Raw genomic sequence first — 19879 nt, 5'->3', positions numbered from 1 at the left:
GAACATCAGAGGATCAGACTTGGTTACACCTGCAGTCATAAGTGATGAGTAACGTTAATGACTTGTAGCAATCACACAGAAGTCAGATCACACACGAGTCACTCATCAATCTTGTCCTCGGCCATAATAAACCCCTAAATTCCTAACGTTACTTGACCTGCCTGTAGCAGATCCGATTGTGTTGACCTCTAATAAAACCGCCCACTACTAGTCTAGACATTTTGAAATGACCAAGTCAAGGATATAAAATGGAGTTAACCATCTTGATTTATTCATATAGCTTGCTTATCTACTACATCTCAACATACCCTACAAGACTGAAAATACTAACTAGCGCACAAACTTAGCTACAGTAGCTAGATACAGTAACGTCAATGTAAAAAAAAAGTTAGCTAGCTAGCTATATATAAAGTTCTGGTTTAATTCATATCTAGCTAGCTAATGCTCGTATTCTAACAAAAATTGCTACACGTTATATATATACAATCGGATACATGGCTCCATTAGTACAAACAATGTGTTTTTGTTTGATAGCGATTATTTGATACTACCCACCACAAGAAAAGTCCCACAATCATGTTGTTGCCTGGCTGGCAGGCTGGCTGCTGTTGATAACGGTAACCAACGGCCGAAGAAGCTCCCCTCCCTCCCCCAGCGTTCCATTTATTTAAAACATTTTATTTCGCCTTTATTTAACCAGGTAGGCCAGTTGAGAACAAGTTCTCATTTACAACAGCGACCTCGTCAAGATAAAGCAAAGCAGTGCGATAAAAACAACAACAACACAGAGTTACATATGGGATCAACAAAACGTACAGTCAATAACACAATAGAAAATCTATATACAGTGTGCAAATGTAGTAAGGTATGGAGGTAAGGCAATAAATAGGCCATAGTACAAAATAATTACAATTTAGTATTAACACTGGAGTGATAGATGTGCTGTAGATGATGTGCAAATAGAGATACTGGGGTGCAAATTAGCAAAATAAATAACAATATCGGGATGAGGTAGTTGGGTGGGCTAATTACAGGTGCAGATGTATTTATTATGTTAGCAGCGCCAGGTAAGCTTAATACCTACTGCTGTGGACACCTTGCTTCACTCATTATTTGGTAGAAGGCATGCAGTGTTTTTGTGTGATGCATCTATTCCAAATAAAATTGTTTTATTATACATCAAGGGAATACAACTCATACATATGAACGTAACAGGAACTTTAGACTGAGCCCTCTGCTGACTGCCAAGTTCCCCACGTTACTTTGAATTGCATAGATAAACACAAAACAAATGTTAAACTATTCAAAGTTCCAGATATAATTTTATTGTTCCAAGTTCATAACCCAATACATTCATTTCTAGTCTCGATGTTGTGGAGAAGGCAGGAAAGCTCATGGAAACAATATTAAATCCTGCACATTTTCCACTTAAGGCAACAGGGATCTTCAAATCAATCAAGAGGTGTTAGAGTAGGTTCTGTTTTAAAGAGCGCTATAATCTCAGCTAAAATCAGACACATTTACACACATTGGTGTAAAACAGTAAAATCATACAGATTCGATTCTGGGGTATAATGGGCTTGGTGTGGATTGCTCTTACCGAGTATTGAAGCAGCTACAGCCGTGTTTGAGAGTTATAGGACTGACTGACAATACTTTATACTCGGAAGAAAAAAAAAAAAGTATTGTTGAAGCAGGCCTTACACATGGGCAGGCTTTGAGCTACACAAGCCATTGTTTTCGAAATAGAAGAGGACTGAACTGAAGGGCGAGTGCCCTTAGGATTCCCGAGTTTTAGCGTGGAAGTTAAAATAATTGAAACTTTCCAATACCTCTACGCAAAACCACATGGGCTAGTAAAGCTCAAATAATGTGTCCGCTACATTAGAGGCTCCATCCATGCATTACATGCCCTATTGCTTGATGAATAAAATATGGCAGATGTTCATGACATTGAATCACATTAATTAGGTAGAGGTAAATACCAAAATAAAAGGAAACGCTTGAGTAAATGAGGGATACAAAGCATATTGAAAGCAGCTGCGGTTTCTGAGTTAATTACGCAATTAAAACAGCCCATCATGCTTAGGGTCATGTATAAAAATGCCCCGTTGCCCATTATTTTGGCTACCATGAGAAGAGATCTCAGTGACTTTGAAAGAGGGGTCTCAAAGGAGCATAAAGGGTGTGTCCGTCACTAGATCTCAACCCAAATTGAACACCTATGGGAGATTGTGGAGCAGCGCCTGAGACAGTGTTTTTCACCACCATCAATAAAACACACAATTATGGAATTTCTCGTGGAAGAATGGTGTCGCATTCCTCTAATAGAGTTCCAGGCACTAGTAGAATCTATGCCAAGGTACGTTGAAGCTGTTCTAGCGGCTCATGGTGCCCCAACGCCCGATTAAGACACTATGTTGGTGTTTCCTTTATTTTGGCAGTTACCTGTATGTGTGCACAGCAAGTCATGCGTTTATTACAATTACATAAAATCATGCAACTAAATATTAAAATCATGGTATCAACACGCCAAGGCATAGAATTAAGGACACTTGGAATTGTGAACTGCAAACGGGTCCTACAATATTGCGTAAAAAACAAAAGCTTATTTAGCATAAAAACAACTAAAGCCTATCCAAAGTGAGGATGTAAACGGTACACAATGCTTTGCTGTTGAACTGTGCAAAAGCAGAGTTATCAGTACAATGATCTCAAAATTAAAACATTATCTAGGAAATGCAAGTGGGTAGCCCAAATCTGCCTTGTATTGAAAAAATTGATCAGTAAGATAAAATAACAAGCTCATTAAACATAACTTGCCATATTGGAGTGAACATTTCTCTCAAAATGGCTGTCAGCAGCAATGTAAACTAAAGCTTCTCAATCTTGTAATAGACTATGCCTATATGAAACAACCTGGCATATTATTACGCCAATTAACTCAAATCTGGCATTTGGTCAAAGGTCAAACCAGTTGATAGCCAGTGCACTGTAACAGAATATTGGCAAGGAGCTTCTTTTAATTGACCCCACGGTATTTCCTAACTACTTCCATCCTTTCTCTTGACACAGGGATTAAATGGATGGGCTGAGATGATGGTGGTGCTCCAGACATCCCTCCTTTGGTACAGGTTTCCTGTGAAAGCAGGGTGGTGCTGATGGGATGTTACAAGGGAACATGGCTGAATAGATACGACACTGACTCGCCGTTGTGTGTCCGGCGAATAGCCTCAGCTAGAATCATGGAGATGTCAATAACCTGAAGGGATGAGTGGGGGAGAAAAATGTATGAATCAAATTATCACCCAGACTTATTTCCCCCACAGATAAAAACTTCAAACCACAAAGAAAGCAATTGGTTAACTAAATAACACCACCAGTAGCTCAGTGTTTCTGCTATAGTTATTTAGCTGTGGTGCTCACGGCAAAAAAAAAAAAAAACATTTTTGGCCCAAGTCACACTTTGAAGATCCAGGATCAGTCCACATTTACTTCCTCTGCAAACAAAATGAGTAATTAATAGAAAATTCAGACAACCCCATAGTAGAATAGTTTATACATTGTCTGCATGTTCTTGTGTGTTCTATGCGAGATCAATATTCCTTGTGGCCCATTCAAGTTAGGAGTACCATAGGGAGGGAAACATGCATTCTGACAAGCAGTCAATGCACAACAATTCTTGCAATCGTGGGGAAAACAGCAGTTTTAATGGCCTTTGTTAAAAAGAGGGAGATCCTATCTTTCTATTCCTACTTATTTATTTCAACTCCTAAATATGAACATGCACCATTTTAAACCCTGCATTTTTAGCAGTGGCATGGTTAAGCATTTTACCACTCCACAATCTGCTGTTAGTGCATATGGGAGAGTGGGGCTAAATGGAACACAGGTCAATTGTAGGTTAACTTGGGGTAAACCGGCATCATAACTCAAAATAAGTCAGATTACATTTTTGGTTGCGTAGTGACAACCGGGGGAGGGGGGGTCCTTTTCAAAATTCACCAGAACTGAGCTTCAGTCCTTCATAAATATTATAGAACCCCTTCTACAAATTCTTCAAGAGGAAACACTGCAGTAACTATACTCACATATTTGGAAATGTTCAGCACAGTAAGGAGTTAGACAATGCAATAAACAGTAAGAATCAATCAAACAGAAATGTAAGTAGTCCAGGCAACATGCTGAGCCATTGAAATGAAAATTGTTGACAGCCTGCTGCTTAGGTAATCATTGGGCATTGTTTGGACAAAGTTTGAAAGGTTTTCATGGGGTGGAGGGAGGTTGGTATGTGTGCTCTGTAAAGGTGTCATGTGATCTGTTATTTGTGAAAGAAAAACATTTGTCAAAACAACAACTCAACTTATATATTTTTTTAAATAATGGAATGTTTTTGTTTCAATTCCCCAGATCTAAACTCTGCAACAAATCAGGTGCTGAGCCCCTGTGATGAGGTGGGGATTCTAACCTGTATTTTTGAACAGTGTTTCATCTTATCCTCCTGAGGGATGGTATTCGTGACTACCACAGCCTCAAAACAGGCATTGTTGATGCGGGTGATAGCAGGGCCTGAAAAGATCCCATGGGTCAGGATGGCATAGACCTTCGTGGCTCCAGCAGAGAGCAGCCTGAATATTCAGAAACAAAACATTTGGTTGAATCTCCACATTTTGTTTGTATACAACTTTGCTATCCATACATTTTCCTTTTCAGAGACTTCCTTAAACAGATGTAACAGCTCCGGTCTGTATTTGCTGTACATTTAAAGATTGAATATTCAGTCTCTGCTCTGTAAAGATGTATGCAGCTTAAACACAGTAGCGACTCACTTATCTGCAGCGTGGCAGATGGTGCCGCAGGTGTCTGCCATGTCGTCAACCAAGATGGCCACTCTGTCCTTCACGTCCCCCACCAGGACCATGCGGTCCACCTCGTTAGCCTTCTTTCGCTCTTTGTGGATTAGGGCGAAGTCCACATTCAGCCTGTCTGCTATAGAGGTGACCCTGCAAAGGCAATCCACAGATTGGTGAGGTTATGGTACTACAGGTGATGTCAATCATTCCAAAGTTACATCTATAGGAGGAAGGGAATATATAGTAAGACACAGGTTTATGATTCTATGATTAATCCCAAATACAAACTCTGTAATGACAGTATCAAAATGACTTTCCTATTACAACGGAATTGTTGTAATCGGCTGAACGAGGTGAACGTGACGAATCCCTTGAAAATAATGAATTGAGCAACAATCATCCTTTCAACAATGCTAATATTCCTAACAACTCAAATCTGTCCTTTTGACCCTTTGTATTGATGAAGCATCTACAGGCCCATTGGCCTCCTCCAATCTACCTTTTGGCTCCTCCGGCATCAGGAGACACAATGGTGCAATTCTTCCACTCATTGATGTTCTCTTTGATCCATTTCAGCACAGCTGGCTCCGCGTATAGATTGTCCACGGGGATATCAAAGAACCCCTACAGAGGCATACAGCGAGCAAACCCATGATAAGATACAGGATCACTAGTCAGTGTCTTCAAGGCCTTACTTGCAACAGCCTTTTGGAGAAACTTTCATGTGGCTCACTATTGACAGTATGTTGTTAAGAAACAAAACCGATGCACGCACCTCTTCGGGGCAAGATGGGGTTGACATGTAAACTATATTTTGTCTCCAAATGTTTATTAAAAACAAATACATTTGCAAAATAAGCACCTATACAGTTTATGGTTACAAAATAAGTCTCAAATACATCGTAACAGTTATTTAGAAAATGTGTCATATAGACGTGGCATAAGTCAAAACAAGACATGGTATCAAGAACAAGATACTAGTGCGAAGAAATTAACCGAATGAGGGTTTTTTCGGTTATTAAACTAATTGACTAACATCGGTTCAATTACACTGAACAAAAATTATAAACATGTTAAGTGTTGTTCCCATGTTTCATGAGCTGAAATAAAAGATCCCAGAAATGTTCCATACACGCATAAAGCTTATTTTTCTTCAATTCTGTGACCAAATTTGTTTACATCCCTGTTAGTGAGCATTTCTCCTTTGCCAAGATAATAAATCCACCTGACAAGTGTGGCATATCAAGAAGCTGATTAAACAGCATGATCATTACACAGGTGCACCTTGTGCTGGGGACAATAAAAGGCCACTAAAATGTGCAGTTGTGTCACAACACAATGCCACAGTTGTCTCAAGTTGAGGGAGCGTGCAATTGGCATGCTGACTGCAGGAATGTCCACCAGAGCGGTTGCCAGATAATTTCATGTTAATTTCTCTACCATAAGCCGCCTCTCCAATGTCGTTGGAGAATTTGGCAGTACATCCAACCGGCTTCACAACCGCAGACCACGTGTAACCACGCCAGCCCAGGACCTCCACATCCAACTTCTTCACCTGCGGATCATCTGAGACAATCCACCCGGACAGCTGATGAAACTGTGGGTTTGCACAACCAAATAATTTCTGCACAAACTGTCAGAAGCAGTCTCAGGGAAGCTCATCTGCATGCTCGTAGTCCTCACCAGGTCTTGACCTGACTGCAGTTCGGCATCGTAACTGACTTCAGAGGGCAAATGCTCACCTTTGATGGCCATCGGCACGCTGGAGAAGTGTGCTCTTCGCAGATAAATGCGGGTTTCAACTGTACTGGGCAGATGGCAGACAGCATGTGTAGCGTCGGTTTGCTGATGTCAACGTTGTGAGTGCCCAATGGTGGCGGTGGGGTGATGGTATGGGCAGGCATAAGCTACGGACAACGAATAATTGCATTTTATTGATGGCAATTTGAATGCACAGAGATACCGTCACGAGATTCTGAGGCCCATTGTCGTGCCATTCATCCGCCGCCATCACCTCATGTTTCAGCATGATAATGCACGGCCCCATGTCGCAAGGATCTGTACACAATTCCTGGAAGCTGAAAATGTCCCAGTTCTTCCATGGCCTGCATACTCACCAGACATGTCACCCATTGAGCATGTTTGGAATCGTCTGGATCGACGTGTACGACAGCGTGTTCCAGTTCCCGCCAATATCCAGCAACTTCGCACAGCCATTGACGAGGAGTCTGACAACATTCACTGGCCACAATCAACAGCCTGATCAACTCTATGCGAAGGAGATGTGTCACACTGCATGAGGCAAATATGGTGGTCACACCAGATCCTGACTGATTTTCTGAGCCAAACCCCTACTTTTTTTTTTTTAAAGGTATCTGTGACCAACAGATGCATATCTGTATTCCCAGTCATGTGAAATCCATAGATTAGGGCCTAATTAATTTATTTTAATTGACTGATTTCCTCATATCAACTGTAACTAAGTAAAATCTTTGAAATTGTTGCATGTTACATTTATATTTTTGTTCAACGTACTTGAATCCCATTTAGTTCGGGCGGGTTTTGTGAGCCCAACGTGCCATTTATCTAGAAAGAAATCAAATCATTCATGAGAGAAATGAAGTCAAGAACTATATGGGACGCTGGGCTGAAGGGAGTTGTAGTTTTCATTAAGCAAATATTCAACCTAGTTCAGCGCCGAAACGTGGTAGTTAACTACAATGACCATAAGCCTGTTATTTTCCGGCTCGGACACAGATGGATACACTGACGCCTGCTACGTTAGGTTAGATACACCCAGACCACAACGACGAGGGGGATAGAGAGTTGGTGAAAGTATGCCTTATCTACTTTGAAGAACTAGTAAAATGATTATCAGGCAGCTCTGTAGCATACTTAGGCCGGTTAGCCTAGCTAAATAGGATGACTAGAGACAGTATAGTATGGGGAGAACAGAGTATTAGATGGTTGTCTGTCTGGCTGCTACTGCCTGAGCAGAGATGATGACTTTAAGGAATTAAAAAATGATATGTGGACCTGACAAGACAATGGAATATTTTCAATGTTTTGGCAATTGAATGTTCACCATTTTTTACTTTTCCATTAAAAAGCTCTAATCATTTTAATGTCATTATTTCATAATGCATTTAACGTAAAAATAATAATATTGAAACAGAAAATCATGATTATTTTGTAATAATCGAACCAAAACCAAAACAGACTTCAAAAAGCACTTAACGCTCAGCACTACAAGATACAACTATCTGAAACCAGCCACCTAGGATTCCCCACATGGCAGCTTCTTGTAATTGTTGCTAGCCATCTGATCGTTCAGAATCATAACACAGCCTTCTACCCCTGCGATGCACGTGCATCATTTGTGACGTTGTCAGGCAACCCGTTTATAGTACGCAACACAAGTATCGTATAGCCTAATCAATCATTTGTACATCTTAGTTGTGTATCCTACACTAGTGACTGCAATATAGATGGAACGAGCCAAATAATGTGCCAGAAGGCTCACCTGTATCTGCGAGGCGTGCAGGTCCATGGTGATTATGTGATCGGCTCCTGACACTGACAACATGTTGGCCACCAGCTTTGCAGAGATGGGCGCCCGACTCTGTTCAGAAAAACATTGTTCATCTCTATAATCATACAATGCATGCAGAAGAAGGCCCATTGAGACAATGCAATTAGCTTTGTCAGTTATATTCTAAATCAACCAAATTGGTTTGCCCAATATGGCATTTTTGAGAAGCAGTCAAATATATGATGACATCAAAGCAAATGGACTGACTGACTATAGATGGTGTGAAGTGTGTTGGTGCTGTGAACAGAACAAACTATTTTAAAAGTTTCCCTCACCCCCACCTTGTCCTTCTTGTCTTGTCTTGCATATGGGAAACAGGGGATGACAGCCGTGACTCGTGAGGCAGAGGCAATCTTACAGGCATTGATCATGATGAGGAGCTCCATTAAGTTATCATTAATCTCACCACAACCACTCTGGACAATGTAGACATCCTCTCCTCTGACACTCTCCCCAATCTCCACGCTGCAGGATCAAGTCATACAGTGTCAGACAGTAGCTATACATGGTGACAGGACCATAACAGGTAGAGAACATGAAGAGAAGACATTTACATTTACATTTTAGTCATTTAGCAGACGCTCTTATACAGAGCGACTTACAGGAGCAATTAGGGTTAAGTGCCTTGCTCAAGGGCACATCGACAGTTCCCCTAGTCGGCTCGGGGATTAGAACCAGCGACCTTTCGGTTACTGGCACAACGCTCTTACCCACTAAGCTACCTGCCGCCCCATTCTGTTAATGTACATAATCATGGCATCATGGGCTTCCAGGTCAATAGACTAAACAACACTCAATGAATGATCCATATATTCACACTAGGGCTGTACCCAACTAAAAAAAATGTTGTTAGTCGACCAAGAGTTGTTTGTTAGAAATTTTAAAAACATCTCTCTCTCTGTATTTGATCCCCTGCTGATTTTGTACGTTTGCCCACTGACAAAGAAATTCAGTCTATAATTTTAATGCTGAGACAGAATATCAACAAAATCCACAAAAACACATGTAAAAAATCTTATGAATTGATTTGCATTTTAATGAGGGAAATAAGTACCTGACCCCTCTGCAAAACATGACTTCGTACTTGGTGGCAAAACCCTTGTTGGCAATCAGAGGTCAGACGTTTATTGTAGTTGGCCACCAGGTTTTCACACATCTCAGGAGGGATTTTGTTCCACTCCTCTTTGCAGATCTTCTCCAAGTCATTAAGGTTTCGAGGCTGACGTTTGGCAACTCGAACCTTCAGCTCCCTCCACAGATTTTCTATGGGATTAAGGTCTGGAGACTGGCTAGGCCACTCCAGGACCTTAATGTGCTTATTCTTGGAGCCACTCCTTTGTTGCCTTGGCCGTGTGTTTTGGGTCATTGTCATGCTGGAATACCCATCCACGACCCATTCTCAATACCCTGGCTGAGGGAAGGAGGTTCTCACCCAAGATTTGACGGTACATGGTCCCGTCCATCGTCCCTTTGATGCGGTGAAGTTGTCCTGTCCCCTTAGCAGAAAAACACCCCCAAAGCATAATGTTTCCACCTCCATGTTTGACAGTGGGGATGGTGTTCTTGGGGTCATAGGCAGCATTCCTCCTCCTCCAAACACGGCGAATTGAGTTGATGCCAAAGAGCTCGATTTTGGTCTCATCTGACCACAACACTTTCACCCAGTTCTCCTCTGAATCATTCAGATGTTCATTGGCAAACTTCAGACGGGCATGTATATGTGCTTTCTTGAGCAGGGGGACCTTGCGGGCGCTGCAGGATTTCAGTCCTTCACGGCGTAGTGTGTTACCAATTGTTTTCTTGGTGACTATGGTCCCAGCTGCCTTGAGATCATTGACAAGATCCTCCCGTGTAGTTCTGGGCTGATTCCTCACCGTTCTCATGATCATTGCAACTCCACGAGGTGAGATCTTGCATGGAGCCCCAGGCCGAGGGAGATTGACAGTTATTTTGTGTTTCTTCCATTTGCGAATAATCGCACCAACTGTTGTCACCTTCTCACCAAGCTGCTTGGCGATGGTCTTGTAGCCCATTCCAGCCTTGTGTAGGTCTACAATCTTGTCCCTGACATCCTTGGAGAGCTCTTTGGTCTTGGCCATGGTGGAGAGTTTGGAATCTGATTGATTGATTGCTTCTGTGGACAGGTGTCTTTTATACAGGTAGCAAACTGAGATTAGGAGCACTCCCTTTAATCTTTCTGATTGAGAGGGGGTCAAATACTTATTTCCCCTCATTAAAATGCAAATCAATTTATAAGATTTTTGACATGCGTTTTTCTGGATTTTTGTTGTTGTTATTCTGTCTCTCACTGTTCAAATAAACCTACCATTAAAATTATAGACTGATCATTTCTTTGTCAGTGGGCAAACATACAAAATCTCTCAAAAGTCCCCTGGAATGGCTGCTCAGTCGTTCACACGCAGACTCTGATAGCCACCTGTCTTGTGTATTGTAGCATTAAAATCTTAAATACTTCTTATCAAAGCTACTTCCTTATTTTCTGTCAGGTATCAAACATAACTAAATATCTATCGGCTGGAGTGGTGTAAAGCTCGCTGCCATTGGACTCTGGAGCAGTGGAAACGCGTTCTCTGGAGTGATGAATCACGCTTCACCATCTGGTAGTCCGATGGACGAATCTGGGTTTGGCGGATGCCAGGAGAACGCCACCTGCCCCAACTGTAAACTTTGGCGGAGGAGGAATAATGGTCTGGGACTGTTTTTCATGGTTCCGGCTAGGCCCCTTAGTTCCAGTGAAGAGAAATCTTAACGCTACAGCATACAATTACATTCTAGACGATTCTGTGCTTCCAACTTTGTGGCAACAGTTTGGTGAAGGCCCTTTCCTGTTTTAGCATGACAATGCCCCCGTGCACAAAGCGAGGTCCATACATAAATGGTTTGTCGAGATCGGTGTGGAAGAACTTGACTGGCCTGCACAGATCCCTGACCTCAACCCCATCGAACACCTTTGGGATGAATTGGAATGCCGACTGCGAGCCAGGCCTTATCGCCCAACATCCATTCCCGACCCCACTAATGCTCGTGGCTGAATGGAAGCAAGTCCCGTAGCAATGTTCCAACATCTAGTTGAATGCTTTCCCAGAAGAGTGAAGGCTGTAATAGCAGCAAAGAGGGGACCAACTCCATATTAATGCCCATGATTTTGGAATGGGATGTTCGACGACCAGGTGTCCATATACTTTTGGTGATGTAGTGCATCTAGCGACAACCAGTCTGCCCATGCGATGCTGCTAACACAGTAGGCGTAAAAAAAAACAGAACCCCTGGTCTGATAGCAACTGAACGCGATACACAACAGCCGGAATTGGCATTTAGCCACTAGCATGGTGGTGGAAAACAGTGTTTCATAAGGAGGGTACGCATATCCCCCCCGCCATTAAATTAAGTTGAAGATATTGAAGCCTATGCAGCCGAAATGGAGAATGTTTTAGGTACAAACCGGTCCACAAGGGATACAAATGTATTGCCGGCTGCATACAATGCATTAGGACGGTAAGATGACATGACACAATTAGTCAACTGGTCGATAGGCTGTTGGTCGACCAATATTATTTTGGGTTGAGCAGTAGCACACACACACAGTGCATTCGGAAAGTATTCAGACCCCTTGAATTTTTTCACATTTTGTTACAGCCTTATTCTAATGGATTAAATTGTTTGTCCCCCCCTCATCAATCTAACACAATGACAAAGCGAAAACAGGTTATACATTTTTGCAAATGTATTTATTAAAACTAAAAAAACAAATACCCTTTTTACATAAGTATTCAGACCCTTTGCGATGAGATTCGAAATTGAGCTCATTCAATTGATTGGACATGATTTGGAAAGGCACACACCTGTCTATACAAGGTTCCACAGTTGACAGTGCATGTCAGAGCAAAAACCAAGCCATGACGGCGAAGGAATTGTCCGTAGAGCCCCCGAGACAAGATCGTGTCGAGGGACAGATCTGGGGAAGGGTACCAAAAAAGATCTGCAGCATTGAAGGTACCCAAGAACACAGTGGCCTCCGTCATTCTTAAATGGAAGAAGTTTGGAACCACCAAGACACTTCCTAGAGCTGGCCGCCCGGCCAAACTGAGCAATCGGGGGAGAAGGGCCGGTCAGGGAGGTGACCAAGAACCCAATGGTCACTGACAGAGCTCCTCTGTGGAGGAAGAGTGACAGTGAGCTTAAAGTATCAGACAAGCTCGATGCATATAGTTGATTTTTATTTTATTTTAAACACATAGGGTGTATCTATATATGGAAAAATACATTTTTAAAATGTCGACCAGACGGATTTCGGTCGACCTAAAAAAAAATGTTTGTCGGGGACAGCCCTAAACTCAATATCACCATCTGCCGGCCTTTGGACAAGGGTGCAATTGCGGCCTGCAATTCGGGGCGTTCCTGCATGTGAGCATTCCGGCATCTGCAGGAACCCCTCTTTATACTTTTATTGGTCCATTTTTTAACTAGGACTCCAGTACACAGGCGGAAGCGCTCCAGTACAGTAGGTGGCGGTAATGCACCATAACGTTGGATGCCAACTGCTGATATACCCCACAGAAGAGGTGGGGCGCCAACGCAGTTAGCTAGGACTCCGGTACACAGCAGGCGGGATAGGTAGCTAGCTAGCTTTGGTCCTGCCGTACATACCTACACGTACGCTACGGTCACAAGACGCAGGCCTCCTTATTGTCCCTGGAATTTCTAAGCAAACAGCTGGTGGCAGGACTTCCTCCTATAGAGCTCCATTTTTATGGAATGGTCCGCCTATCCATGTGAGAGACGCAGACTCTGTCTCGACCTTTAAGTCTTTACTGAAGACTCATCTCTTCAGTAGGTCCTATGATTGAGTGTAGTCTGGCCCAGGGGTGCGAAGGTGAACGGAAAGGGACTGGAGCACAAACCACCCTTGCTGTCTCTGCCTGGCCGGTTCCTGTCTCTCCATTGGGATTCTCTGCCTCTGACCCTATTATGGGGGCTGAGTCACTGGCTTACTGGTGCTTTCCATGCCGTCCATAGGAGGGGTGCATCACTTGAGTGGGTTGAGTCACAGACGTGATCTTCCTGTCCGGTTTGTCGCTCCCTCGGGCTCGTGCAGTGGAGGAGATCATCATGGGCTATACTCAGCCTTGTCTCAGGGTAGTAGGTTGGTGGTCTGTTGATATCCCTCTGGTGGTGTGGGGGCTGTGCTTTGGCAAAGTGGGTGGGGTTATATCCTGCCTGGTTGGCCCTGTCCGGGGGTATCGTCGGACGGTGCCACAGTGTCTCCCAACCCCCCCCGTCTCAGCCTCCAGTATCTATGCTGAAATAGTCTATGTGCCGGGGGGCTAGGGTCAGTCTTATGTCTGGTGTTATTCTCCTGTCTTATCCGGTGTCCTGTGTGAATATAAGTATGCTCCCTCTAATTCTCCCTCGCTCTCCCTCCCATCCCAGAGGACCTGAGCCCTAGGACCATGCCTCAGGACTACCTGGCCTGATGAATCATTGCTGTCCCCAGTCCACCTGGTCGTGCTGCTGCTACAGTTTCCACTCAGGAACCCTGACCTGTTCACCAGACATGCTACCTTGTCCCAGACCTGCTGTTTTCAACTCTCTCTCTCTACTGCACCTGCTATTTCAACCTCTAAATGCCCGGCTATGAAAAGCCAAGTGACATTTACTCCTGATGTACTGACCTGTTGCAACCTCTACAACCACTGTGATTATTATTTGACCCTGCTGGTCATCTATGAACGTTTGAACATCTTGGAGAAAAATCTGGCCTTAATGGCCATGTACTGTTATAATCTCCACCCGGCACAGCCAGAAGGGGACTGTCCACCCCTCAGAGCCTGGTTCCCCTCTAGGTTTCTGCCTTTCTAGGGAGTTTTTACTAGCCACCATGCTTCTACATCTGCATTGCTTGCTGTTTGGGTTTTAGGCTGGGTTTCGGTATAGCACTTTGTGACATCTGCGGATGTAAAAAGGGCTTTATAAATAACATTTGATTGATTGACACCGGTAGACAGTGTCCTTCGCCCCCGCCTGTCTAGTACTGTTTTCCCGCAGTTCTGTTATCGACGGCAAGTGTTCGGCAAGCGGGAGCGAAGGTACATAGCAGGCGGGATATGTAGTTAGCACACGGGTAGACAGCGTACTTCACCCCCGCCTGTCTGGCACTGCTTTCCCGCAGTTATGTTAACGATAACGACGGCGAGGGCAGGTGTACAGCAGGCGTTAGTGAAGGACACTGGGTGATAGCTAGCAGGCTAGGACTCCGGTAAACAGCAGGCGGGATAGGTAGCTAGCTAACTATAACATCAGTAGACCATGTCTGTCGTCCCTGCCTGTCGGGCATTGCTTTCCCGCAGTTCTGTTAACAGCAGGTGTTCAGCAGGCGGGAGCAAAGGGAACTGTGTGCTAGCTAGCTACGCGGTATCTGGTACATAGTTACGGCAGACAGGGTCCTTCGCCCCCCAAAAAATATGCAGGAATGCCCATATGCAGGAACTCCCCTGGCCACAATCACACACAATTGTGCCTTTGTGCTAGGTCTCATGAGTCATAATTATGGCTAAACCACGCCGATTTCTGCAAACAATTATTAAAATCGGATTTTAAACCAAACTGCTAACCTTATGCCTAACCATTTTTTTTACATTTTAGTCATTTAGCAGACGCTCTTATCCAGAGCGACTTACAGGAGCAATTAGGGTTAAGTGCCTTGCTCAAGGGCACATCGACAGATTTTTCACTCGGGGATTAGAACGAGCGACCTTTCGGTTACTGGCACAAAGCTCTTAACCACTAAGCTACCTGCCGCCCCTAACCCTGAACTTAAATTAAGACCCCCATTTTTGGTTTTGGCTGTGGTAACCAGTGACAACCTGCAAGTTGTTGTTGCTTCCCGCTTCACCATCATTGTTCCCACGGGGGGCCAGTATGAAAGATGTATGCACTCACTAATTGTAGGTCGCTCTGGATAAGAGCGTCTGCTAAATGACTAAAATATCAAATTGTTTTGCTCTAACATGCTGAGTGCTCATTGGCAGTAGTACTTGTCCAATCGCGTCGTAGCACTGCTCATACTACAAGATGCACGACAAACATTTCGGACATGTCAGAAACTTATCGGAACATCATCCGACAAGGGTCTGCAGAACGGAACAGCCACCACCGGCATCAGTTTGTCCTTCACCCTTTGAAACTACGCGAGTCCCGACGTACTGATCCTAGTCGAAGTTCATACATAGGATTTCACCCCGATCATGAAAATTAGTCTGGGACTGCAAAAACGTAGCGAAATCGTGTTGTGTATGCCCGGTATTACAATACAGTCCACATGGATTTTGGGAGTTGCCGTTCTAACGTTAAGCCTCCTGCCCTTACCCTGTCTCATTTTAAGGTCTACATAAAGTTGCCAACAAAGCTAGGTAATGCTAGTTAGCTAGCTATATTAGTAGTTGAACACGTTTGCGGTAAGCTAATTTAGTTAGCTAACTAGCAACAACAACGACCACACTCACTCGCGCTTTCAATCGGCCATGTGGGCTAACTTCAGCTAGCTAACGCGTTCCTGTACCTAGCTAACAACCAAAGCAACATTCCCAGGCAGAACATTCACACATTGGTAAAATAACGCTTACTAGCCAGTAGGTATTGTTTAAACACTTTTAACCTACCATGTCTCCTGGTTGCTGAATTTCTTGGTCACAACCTTCCCCAGCTCAAGTCCCAGTCGGTCGGCAATTTTTTGGCCAAGGTCCGGATGAGAGCTGCCACTGAATATCTTTATGTTAGGCATTTTGGAGGAATCCGAATTAAGTAACCAAACACCCTCACATAAATACACGGCTAACACGCAAACCAAGTTTAGCTTCTCTTTAGCTAACCCACCAACAGCAGACAAGACTGGAACTTGCGATGGTGACTCCTTTTTTCTGTGCTGTGGGTTGGTTGGGCTGCCACGCGAGAATGAGTGGGGTCGTTGTCGCACGTCTTCTTCGGTTTCTTTCTTCTTATTTAAAATGTTATTGTCGGATCGCAACCAACTGTACTGGAGTGTGAGGCCGAACTCCTTCCTCTTCTTCGATGGGATTTACCGGCGGTTGGCATCCAATGTCAATGGTGCGTTATCGCCACCAGCTGGACAGGATATTGAATGAAAATAAAAAATAAAACATTGCGTGAAAGGGGGGAAAATTACATCATACGAAATACCAAATTAGACACGTCAAATAACAAAAACCATCCCATTTCTTCAGTCACAGTCCACTCCAAAATACATAATTACACAGGCTCAGGGGCCTGTGATGGCGGAACATTCACCGACAGGATTTCTTGCACGGCCTCGGGTGTGAAATCACGAAGACCCATAAAAGGTACAGCTGCATTCACAATGATTCCAATGTTCTTAGACTTCTTCTCCGCTTGTGCTGTAGAGTTTATGACCACTGCAATAAATAATACAATGTCGACATTTTTAACGTGTAGCATTTCACTATCCCTCGGTTGATGAGAAACCTTCACTGCTCGTGGTGGCTCTACTACCATTTTCTCTTCCCCGCCACTCGTTCCTTCCAATCTTCTTACCGCCTCCAAATAGGAGACACGCTGGACGCTCCTTACCCTTAACACCTCATTCTCCTTCACCCTAACAGGGCACTCCAAGAATTCAGGCGCATGTTCACCTCCACAGTTGCAGCGTTTCACTTCATCTGGCATACGATACTCTTCCCTTCTGTACACACTTGACACGTGACCAAATCTTTTACATTTATGACACTGAAAGGGCTTGTGCACAAAAGCTCTTACAGGGTATCTCATGAATCCTAACTTTATATGAGAAGGGAGTGACTCTTTATCAAAGAACAATAGCATGGATGAAATTAATTAATTTTCTCCATCCACCATACAGGTCAGTCGACCTGCACCAACCACTCCATCTACAGTACCAGTCTAAAGTTTGGACACACCTACTCATTCAAGGGTTTTTCTTTATTTTTACTATTTTCTACATTGTAGAATAAGAGTGAAGACATCAAAACTATGAAATAACACATATGGAATCATGTAGTAACCAAAAAAGTGTTAAACAAATCAAAATATATTTTATGTTTTAGATTCTTCAAAGTAGCCACCATTTGCCTTTGCACACTCTTGGCATTCTCTCAACCAGCTTCACCTGGAATGCTTTTCCAACAGTCTTGAAGGAGTTCCCACAGATGCTGAGCACTTGTTGGCTGCTTTTCCATCACTCTGCGGTCCATCTCATCCCAAACCATCTCAATTGGGTTGAGGTTGGGTGATTGTGGAGGCCAGGTCATCTGATGCAGCTCTCCATCACTCTCCTTCTTGGTCAAATATCCCTTACATAGCCTGGAGGTGTGTTGGGTCATTGTCCTGTTGAAAAACAAATGATAGTCCCACTAAGCGCAACCAGATGGGATGGCCTATCGCTGCAGAATGCTGTAGTAGTCATGCTGGTTAAGTGTGCCTTGAATTCTAAATAAATCACCAACAGCGTCACCAGCAAAGCACCCCCACACCATCACACCTCCTCCTCCATGCCTCACGGTGGGAACCATACATGCGGAGATCATCCGTTCACCTACTCTGTGTCTCACAAAGACACAGCGGTTGGAACCAAAAATCTCAAATTTGGACTCATCAGACCAAAGGACAGATTTCCACCGGTCTAATGTCCATTGCTCGTGTTTCTTGGCCCAAGCAAGTCTCTTCTTCTTATTGGTGTCCTTTAGTAGTGGTTTCTTTGCAGCAATTCGACCATGAATAAACCATTTTTTTAAATGAAGACTTGATTCACGCAGTCTCCTCTGAACAGTTGATGTTGAGATGTGTCTGTTACTTGAACTCTGTGAAGCATTTATTTGGGCTGCAATTTCCGAGGCTGGTAACTCTGATGAACTTATCCTCTGCAGCAGAGGTAACTCTGGGTCTTCCTTTCCTGTGGCAGTCCTCATGAGAGCCAGTCTTATCGTAGCGCTTGATGGTTTTTGCAACTGCACTTGAAGAAACTTTCAAAGTTCTTGAAATGTTCCTGATTGACTAACCTTCATGTCTTAAAGTAATGATGGACTGTCGTTTCTCTTTGCTTATTTGAGCTGTTCTTGCCATAATATGGACTTGGTCTTTTCCCAAATAGGGCTATCTTCTGTATACCAACCCTACCTTGTCACAACACAACTGATTGGCTCAAACGCATTAAGAAGGAAAGAAATTCCACAAATTAACTTTTAAGAAGGCACACCTGTTAATTGAAATGCATTCCAGGTGACTACCTCATGAAGCTGGTTGAGAGAATGCCAAGAGTGTGCAAAGCTGTCATCAAGGCAAAGGGTGGCTACTTTGAAGAATCTCAAATATAAAATATATTTAGATTTGTTTAACACTTTTTTGGTTACTACATGATTCCATGTGTGTTATTTCATAGTTTTGATGTCTTCACTATTATTCTACAATGTAGAAAATAGTAAAAAATAAAGAAAAACCTAGAATGAGTAGGTGTGTCCAAACTTTTGACTGGTACTGTATGTCTTCAATTATATCCTCTGCCTTTACTTCTTGCACCACCCCAGAAATAACACCCTTGATAGGCGCCCTGCTGCGAAAAATCCATACAGGAAACATTCCACTCCAATATCTTTTTGAGTCTTAAAGAACGCTTCTTCTGATCCGCAGACACACACATAAAAAAAAGACCCCTTCTTGTGACTCTCCCCCACTCCACACTTTCCTCCAACACATTCCAGATTTTCCTTGAGACATTAAACAGATTTCCCAGGTAGCGTTGATCCAAAACCCTCACTCTGACTAAAACCAATCAAGTGGTTTCCTATTTTCCTCCACAGCTTTACTTCTCCTTTCCCTTTTTCTTCGCCATTGTAACCCACTCATTCTCGCTCTCTGTGCTATTATCTTCACCCGACTCACTAGCAGTTTCAAACCAAACCTCAGTTAATGCCATCTTCCCACTTTCTATCGTGCGGCCGCCCTATTAATCTATTTTTCTTATCTAGCCCTGTGTTTTCTGCCTACTGTTCTGGAGTGTGAATTCATTACACTCTGTGACACAAAACGTGAAGGGAAAAAGGACAGGGAAAAGGGAAGAAAAATGTGCCTAACCAGCTAACTTGCTAACCATACACCCATTAAAACCTCACCACTATTCCACTACTTGGCCCTATCTTGTTCAACACACTGTGGTATCCCGGGAGGTCTACCCTGCCACATCCTAGTTTGACTTTGTCAGGTAAAGACTCTGCATCAAAACTCAGCAGGACAGACAGTGTCTTCTCTGTTTCACCATACTCTCCACCAGGTCTGTGTCGCTCACACGTGTGTCAAATTCTTTGACAAACCACATGAGTGTACAATCTGACTGGATAGGAAGGTTACGGGCTAGTTCTCCGCTCTG

At 43.5% G+C, this 19879-nt stretch overlaps 1 protein-coding gene across 2 annotated transcripts; it reads right to left on the bottom strand.

Annotated features, from left to right (window-relative positions):
* Positions 1-1302: 1302 nt before the first annotated feature.
* On the bottom strand, positions 1303-16524 carry LOC311142104 (ribose-phosphate pyrophosphokinase 1). 2 transcript variants are annotated; one of them, XM_084177691.1, is made up of 7 exons: positions 16125-16524; positions 8727-8910; positions 8377-8475; positions 5353-5477; positions 4830-5003; positions 4469-4628; positions 1303-3262 (listed from the first exon to the last, which is right to left on the bottom strand). In XM_084177691.1, exons 1-7 carry the CDS (start codon positions 16244-16246, stop codon positions 3170-3172), a joined length of 957 nt encoding a protein of 318 aa, XP_084033817.1. In that variant the 5' UTR covers positions 16247-16524; the 3' UTR covers positions 1303-3169. The 2 variants fall into 2 exon arrangements, with proteins under 2 accessions (XP_084033817.1, XP_084033818.1); XM_084177692.1 differs by having other exon boundaries at positions 8721-8910; positions 16125-16514.
* Between the last annotated feature and the right edge of the window lie 3355 nt (positions 16525-19879).

This window comes from Coregonus lavaretus, assembly GCF_964263955.1.
Source record: "Coregonus lavaretus genome assembly, chromosome: 15".
In the NCBI taxonomy this organism is placed as follows: Eukaryota; Metazoa; Chordata; class Actinopteri; order Salmoniformes; family Salmonidae; genus Coregonus; species Coregonus lavaretus.
This window is presented reverse-complemented; position numbering and strand designations above follow the sequence as displayed.

What these genes read in the sequence shown, in the direction of transcription:
- LOC311142104 (XM_084177692.1), bottom strand. Translation starts at nt 16,246, where the DNA reads ATGCCTAACATAAAGATATTCAGTGGCAGCTCTCATCCGGACCTTGGC. An exon ending in ACAAGAAGGACAAGGTGGGG is followed by an intron (nt 8,476 to 8,720) that starts GTGAGGGAAACT and finishes TTTTCTGAACAG; the next exon opens with AGTCGGGCGCCCATCTCTGC. An exon ending in ATCTGCCACGCTGCAGATAA is followed by an intron (nt 4,629 to 4,829) that starts GTGAGTCGCTAC and finishes CTGAATATTCAG; the next exon opens with GCTGCTCTCTGCTGGAGCCA.